At 38.4% G+C, this 8076-nt stretch overlaps 1 protein-coding gene across 1 annotated transcript; it reads right to left on the reverse strand.

Annotated features, from left to right (window-relative positions):
* Nucleotides 1–1037: 1037 nt before the first annotated feature.
* On the reverse strand, nt 1038–7729 carry LOC141755848 (cysteine-rich venom protein-like). Its single transcript, XM_074615126.1, has 7 exons — nt 7571–7729; nt 7380–7477; nt 7065–7155; nt 5414–5556; nt 5108–5202; nt 3903–3985; nt 1038–1972 (listed from the first exon to the last, which is right to left on the reverse strand). The coding sequence occupies exons 2-7, from the start codon at nt 7389–7391 to the stop codon at nt 1845–1847; spliced, it is 552 nt and encodes a 183-aa protein (XP_074471227.1). The 5' UTR covers nt 7392–7477; nt 7571–7729; the 3' UTR covers nt 1038–1844.
* Nucleotides 7730–8076: the final 347 nt, after the last annotated feature.

An 8076-nucleotide genomic window follows, 5' to 3' on the forward strand; every position in this document is an offset into this window, starting at 1 on the left:
AAAGAAAGAAAAAGGCACCATCGCTGCAATAAAATAATGAAAAATATTACTTTAGAACATTCTCAAAATTAGTTGATTTATGTTAAAAACAGCTTGAAATATTGCTACTACACTGAAAAAAAACAAAAAACTTTAGGACCCAATTTCAGACTAAAAATAATTATCTGCAAAATATAACAAGTAATCTAGTAGAATGAAAAGTACAATATTTCCCTCTGAAATGCGGTAGAGTAGAATATAGGATGTCGTTTAAATTGGAAATACTGTCTACAGAGTGAATAGTTACATTCCATCATTTGGAATTAAGGTGTTTCTCAACACTTCCTTTGAAATGGGAAGCGATGTGATTTAAAGTCAGGTCGGCATCTTATCTAACAGGAAGTTACCTTTTCAGCTTCCTGTGGAATTCATGCAGCCTGGATTCCACAGGAAGCCCTCCCAACATGTAGTTAGACAGTGTTATGATAAAATAAATGAGTGTTCTCATTAGTCCTAATGTTAATTATTATTTAACAGACAAAGACTGGGGACCCCGAGAATAAACTAGTGTAAGAAACAACCGTCATAGCAAAATGTTATTTCTTCTTAAAACATTATTAGTAGCACTGTCAATGGAATAAAATATTTAATTGTGATTATTACACGGCTTTGTTGAATACTCCATTCTGATTGGTCAATCACGGCGTTCTGCAGTCTGTTATTTCTTTATAGCAGACCATTGCTACATATAACAGACCGTTGCTATGTATAACAGACATGTATAACAGACCGTTGCTATGTATAACAGACCGTTGCTATGTGTAACAGACCGTTGCTATGTATAACAGACCGTTATGTGTAACAGACCGTTGCTATGTATAACAGACCTTTGCTATGTATAACAGACCGTTGCTATGTATAACAGACCGTTGCTATGTATAACAGACCGTTGTTATGTATAACAGACCGTTGCTATGTATTACAGACTGTTGCTATGTATAATAGACCGTTATGTATAATACACCGTTGTTATGTATAACAGACCGTTGCTATGAATAACAGACCGTTGCTATGTATAACAGACCGTTGCTATGTATTACAGACCGTTGCTATGTATAACAGACCGTTGTTATGTATAACACACCGTTGCTATGTATAACAGACCGTTGCTATGTATAACAGACCGTTGTTATGTATAACACACCGTTGCTATGTATAACAGACCGTTGTTATGTATAACAGACCGTTGCTATGTATAACAGACCGTTGCTATGTATAACAGACCGTTGCTATGTATAACAGACCGTTCCTATGGGCGAGGTGCTGATGTTGGACTCTGGCGGACCGTTTTTGTGTGAAATTATTGATTTCTTAAGTAAGTAGCTGTTGCCTGGCAAAGGCCGCGGTGTCGGTGGCGCGGAGGTCCCCGAATTCACAAATATGTAGGATATTACTACTGACATTCGTGTAATATTAGGTCACGACGTCAGCTGTCTTAGCTACGTGTTTACTACGTGTTTATGTGCGTGTTTATGTGGTCGCAGACTGTGGTTGTTTCTTTTTCTTGTAGGAAATCAATGTGAAATTACTTTTCCTCCCCACTTCTGCCAAATCCACCCTGTCAAATGTCTTCTCCTTCCTCTTTGTGAGTTTACACCTTACATACGGTCAAAGGGTCACCTTTCACTCTACGTCCAGAGAGGTGCCGTGCCAAAGTAAATTTCCTTCCTAATCTCTGGTTAAATATTTCATGCTATTTGACCTGTTCAGTAATCAGCTGAAGGACACAAGCTTCAAGGATTCAAAGATAAGTATATTTTATTGAAACTGACTGATGAATCAGAGCCCATGTGGACATGTAGCGTTTAATAAATCTTATCCTGGCACTGGCAGGAGGCGCGACACACATGCTTTGTTTCCTTTCGTTGGCAGCCCCACTCTCTGGTCAGTTCAACACAGTTGGGTACCTCATCGATGTAGGAACAGGGGTTGGCTGCAAGAGACAGAGGAAAAGGAGAATAGATGCATTAATTTAAAAAAAACAGAGAGAGCTCAGAAATTCAGATTGGAGTCCTACAACTTCTTTAAGATGTTCGGAAGTCAAAAATGATCTCGCTGGTTGGAGTCAAAGAAAGTTTTCTTGTCTTGTTCATTACATTGAGATCCGGGGAAAAGACAAAGTAAAACTGGAGGTAGCTAATATCTGGAAGCTGGATGATCACTCTATCTTTAAAGAAATCAATCTATCCACCTTATTCTCGGGAGGCGTTACTGTAGAAATGAGTATGGGTGTAACCTCCGCCGAGGTAACGGAAGTAGCAGTAAGCTAGTTAGTCCCATAGGCCATCCATTCTCCACCACTGGGCCGGGGCCCACTGATAGGCCTCAGAGAGCCACCTAGTGGGCCGCGGAGGTGCTGCCAAATGGTTAGATTGACCACTATTCTGTATTTCAGAGGTTGTAGCGGGCTCACTTTTAAAGCTAGAGTAAAGATACTGGCATCATATGAAACTATAAAAACCTAATGAATCCATCGGTACCAACCATGTCATACTAGCTTGTCATGAAGGAGGTTAAATAACGCTCCAAACTTACGCTGGTTTTTGGTGAGGAAAAACTGCCATGGCCATTTTCAAAGGGGTCCCTTGACCTCTGACCTCCAGATTATGTGAATGAAATTAGGTTCTATGGGTACCCACGAGTCTCCCCTTTACAGACATATATGTCATAGATGCAGTGACACAAAATCAAGCACTTTTTTAAGGCAGTAAAAGTGTGTGGTGAGGAAATATAACCCTGAATACTTTGGATTCATTATGGCAGGCAGTGATGGGTGAGGATAAGCTGAATATCTATGTGGGTCATTACACCTGACAGTGGCATCACACATATTTTATATCTCATTTTTTGGGAAGGTGGTCCTCGGAAATTTTTTAACAATCGGAAGTGGGCCTCGAGTTACAAAAGGTTGAGAATCCCTGCCATAGTGGCTAACCGCCAACGGTGCTTCTTTTGAAAAGAAATTTGCCTTGAATTTAGCAAATCCAGCTTTATTTTGAACAGAATATTAAATTAGTATTTTCTAAAATGTCCTTGCGGAGCTCTGGTACTTGTTGCGCTGTTGGCGGCTGTTCTAACAACAAAGACAAAGCTACATTTGTGGCTTCAACAACAGTGTGTTAAACATTAAAAGGACTGACAGCAGAGCCAGGAGAACATCAGCTATGATTTCATGTGTAGAGAGGACTGATCTGCCTCAGAGCTTTTCAGATTGTAGCAGCGGAGTTAATAACGTAGCTAAATATGCTTGTGTACATTATCTGAGGCCACTTCTTCAGGTCGTCCTCCCGTCCCTCCGTAGTAGAAGGCAGAGCTATGCTCACATTATCCTGTCTGAGCTGTATTAGGTGGTGTTCACACATGTTTTACTAGATTTTCTAATACAATCGTGGGGTTAGCGTACCGTTACCATGGAAAGCGCCGGTTCTGGTTCAGTGACACGACGCGCCAGAAGTTGAGCCCATAATTCACGCAAGGCATCATGGGCATCAAAGGAATTGAGCAAAACTAAGCCAGTAAATTTAGAGGGGGCGTTTTCCAAGCATTGTCTGAGGGGACTTTGAAAACCACCGCTCTATATCAATGACTACAATGGATTGGATTTTTGTATTGACATTTTGTAGTGATTTAATGTCCTCCTGATAATGTCAAATAAGTAAAACTAAAATTAATATGTTAATAAAACAATGAATGTGTAAAGGGTAACCCATTACGCTAACACTTAGTATACACACAGTATATAAACGTTTAAGAAATGGTTTATATCACACTTCAATGTAGTAAAGTGTTACTCAAACTCCAATCAGCCATTCTTATTCACAAAAATGGATGAGAAGTCTTCCAGTGCTGTATTTGTCACTTACTGCACAGGTTGTCCTCGCAATCATCAGGGCAGTCCTGGCAGGAGAGTCCAGCTTTGTAGGGGCGAGTGATGGTGCCGTTTCCACTGTAATGGAGGCAAAAAGCATCAAATATTAACCATAACAGCAATAGACAGTCACACTGGATATCAGCCCAAACATGTCGTGGATATGATCTGAGAATAATGACTACTCGGGGAGGTGTGGAGGGACAAATTAGATGCAAATTGCAGTTTTACTTTTCACCAGAAGTATTAAACATTACATGTCCCTTATGAATTAAAAAGAAAATACCACTAATTTGTGAGGGAAAAGTCTTCGTTCTTTGATTTTTTTGTTGCTGGAAAAAAATCTCTGACTACATACATGCTGAAAATTGAACCTTTTTACTGTATTAATTTAGATATTTTCCAAAGTAAAAGTCCCTAGAAGTGTATGATTCAACTTTTCCCCCATGGTCTACTGCAGGGGTCAGCAACCTTTACTATCAAAAGAGCCATTTTATGCAAAAAAAAACAAGACCCAAAACAATCTGTCTGGAGCTGCAAAACATTTGAGCATTGTGATGAAGGTAAGACAGTTTATAGTCTATGTATATAGTATATAAGTCTAATGCAGTGAGGGCCAAAGAGCAATTGTACTACAGAGTATTAGGGCCACATTGAGGGAAAAAAAATCTAAGATTTCCAGAATAAAGTCATAATATTACAAGAAAAAAGTCATAACTTTACGAGAAAAAGAGAAAATAACACGTAAAATTACTACTTTATAAAATTATGACTTTATTTCCATAAAACAAGACTTTTTTTTCTCGTCAACTTCTAACTTTATTCTCATAATATTAAGATTTTTTTTTCTCGTAATCTTCTGACTTTATTCTCGAAATCTCAGATTATTTTTTTTCCCTCAATGTGGCCTTAATACTCTGTCGTACCGTCATACCATAGACCTACAAAAATGATAAATAAAAATGTTAAAAAAAAAAGTTATTCGTTTCCATTTTTAAAAATCCACAGGGCGCAACTGGAGAGGAGCTAAAGAGGCTCCGGAGCCGCAGGTTGCTGACCCCTGGTCTAGTGTTAAAAGAAGTTAACAAAAGTCGCAATAAATAATGATATCGAATCTCAATACTTAAAAAATCGCAATACTCATCGAATCGACACTCAAGTATCTTTCTAGTGATAAAGAGAAAAATGCTTTGTACTTACGGTCGGCAGTATTGGCAGACATAGAAGTACTTCTTTGCAGAGTCGGGACAGTAGGCCGCATAACAGCCAATACTGTCGGACTTGGCCCAAACAAGCTGTGCAGAGAACAAGAGATAAAATCAAATCATCAGGAGCTCATGACATTAATGTACTCTATAATACTGTTTTTACGGTCACGGCTTGGGTTACGGAGTCCCTTTTAACTCATTCCAGTTTTTAAAGATTTGTTGGAAGTGTTTGCCCATTCTTATGCAAGTTGGTCAGAATAAACGAGTACTATACAAACAACAAAAGACATAAGTGCACCTGTATGTATTGTTCGACCGGTAATGAATCATAGGCTCTCTCTCCGAAGATAAAGTTTTGCTTCTCATTCTCCCATTTTCCGATAACGTCTCTCCAGGTTTCCTTGTTGTTGGACGTGTACAGGTTCTCTCCACAGCCGCTAGCTACAGTTAAAGAGGAGGAGAGACGGACACTTTAGTCTTCTTTAAACCCATTATGAATGTGCGCTCAATTCATGAAAGGAAATTCGTCGTCTCCACTGCACGCTGTCTTTGTGAAAGCCAGGAAATGGAGTTGATCCCCGACCAACCCATACTCTCATTCCTGAGGACGTGTGGCCCCTTTGTGAGCCGTTCAATTAAATTAAACCTACTGTACAACCCTCTTCTATCTATTGCTCCCTCCAGTCAGCATTCATGCCGTTCTTTGTTAGAAAAGATCATTTTTGAAGCAGTTAAAAGATTAAATGATTGGGTTGAGAGCCAACACCGTGGCTTTCACATTTATTGAATCTATACTGACAACATTGGCTACTCATTTCGTCCACCTCTGGTATGACGTGCTACATAACACTTTTTTTTAATGCAAAACCAAAATCATATATATCACAATTACATAAAATTACGCTTACATAAATTTAAGCATAGATCAATAGTCAACAGTGGATGTCACATAGAAGTAGTGTACATCATCTGAACCTGAAGATTAATCTGAGATGCAAAGTTGTTCTAGTCATAAATCAGAAATAAACATGTATTAATAAATTAATTAATCATTTAAATAATTAATTAATTAATAAATTGGAAGTGTATAAGAGCGTAGAACATGATGATAGAAATGTATGATGGTCATCCCCATGCTCTATTATGTCTCATAAGCAATTTTTGGGTTGATAATATTTGTTACACAGATTTGGTGCTAAATTTAACCATTTTTTACCTATAGAGGATTGATAGAAATGATCAATAATCCCTCCAGAATACCACATTAAGACACCAAGACCTTGAGGAACACCATAGAAAAAGCCATGCTGTGATTTGGTATCAAAAACTTTTGACATTTGGAGATTTCTGCAAGAATTGCATTTTTTCGGCGATTGGATGGCGAGCACTTACTGTTGTGTAAACTGCTCAGAAACCCCCTTATTGTCCAATCTAGCTAGGAGAGCCATCCATCCTCTGAATGCTCTCTAGTTTGTGGCTGTAAAGTTTCATGAGGCTGTGATTATCCTAGAGGTCACCACAGGTCATTTTATATAGTGACGTCAAATTTGAAAAAATGGTCTCACAATACAATTAAATGGTTAATATGGCGATTAATATCATCACACATGAATACAGTTGGGCTCATTGGCTCCAGAAGAGTCTCAGCTTTACAGTGATACCCAAGTTATGCAACTCCAAGACTGTTTAGGGACCCCAGTATGCAGAAATATTCAAATACACCATTTTAGTATTGGAAATAACACATTTCTACAGTATCGGTATCGAGATATTTAGGTAGGGTATCGTATCGAAGTCAGAATTTCACTGCAAGGACTCAATCTTCTTTAATGTCACATGATGGTCTAAAATTATGTTTCAGTTGCTTGAAACACATCATTCAAACAGTAGTTCTTGCTCATCTATTTGCTTGTAAAATATAGTTTACCTTAGTGTTATAATGAACTCACTGCTGATGGTTCTGGAGTCTTCAGGGCTGTGTTTCATGGAGCAGGTTTTGGCCCAGTCCTTGGCATTGGATGCGGCGCTGCTGCTCCAGCTCTGTAGGGGAGCAGAGGACAGATCAGCCAGTAGTAAACCAATACAGTACTGTACATAACACCAGAGAATATGCTGTGTGAGGTACTGATACGCTGCATGAGGGAGCATGTTTAATACCAAATCAAGCACCAATAGGTTGGATCAAGTGGTAATCCATGCTCAGAATAATAATCACTATGCTTTTGAAATTATTAAATCATTTTCATGCATTATCAGGATGTTACCATTTCCAGCATGTTTGCAGCAGTAGGGTGAACACTTCTTCTTATCGAGTTATGCTGCTCCACAATATCATCCTTCTCAGTGTCGACTTCGTTCGCATCTGTTAATAAACAAAAACATTTGGTTTTAATTTAAAAAAAATTAAATTAAAAATAAAGATAATAATAATATAAAAATAATAATAATTACGAACCCTTAAACTTCAGGTATGGTTTTCAGAGAGGAGAGAGAAAAATAATGGTTAGTTTATTGCACATTAGAAGCAAAAATAAAGAAATGTACATTTTGAAAAAGGTTGATTTTTAACATAACATAACAACAAATATACACTCAATATAATTCCCTGTTAGAGAGGACATTTCACTTACAAAAATTCCTGAGGTACCAGGAACCTGAAGAGCAGCAAGGATGCACAAGGCGCTTAGCAAGTTGAAAGTGTACATGGCCATGGTTAAGACGAGGACGGTTAACCTACAGCCACAAAGGAGCTGTCACTTATATACGCCAAATCACACAGACGGGGGACAGGTGAACACACAGACTCGAGGGCATTGTGTTGTTTCTTGTTTTCTATCTTCCCACATGCTGTTTGCCTACTTTCAGCTTAATCCTTACCTGTTCTTTACACAAATATCCTCAGGGAACCATAAACGGCTACTGCTGCACTTTTCTATACTCTCATTTCTATTTATCCTTTTC

This window comes from Sebastes fasciatus, chromosome 18 (assembly GCF_043250625.1).
Source record: "Sebastes fasciatus isolate fSebFas1 chromosome 18, fSebFas1.pri, whole genome shotgun sequence".
In the NCBI taxonomy this organism is placed as follows: Eukaryota; Metazoa; Chordata; class Actinopteri; order Perciformes; family Sebastidae; genus Sebastes; species Sebastes fasciatus.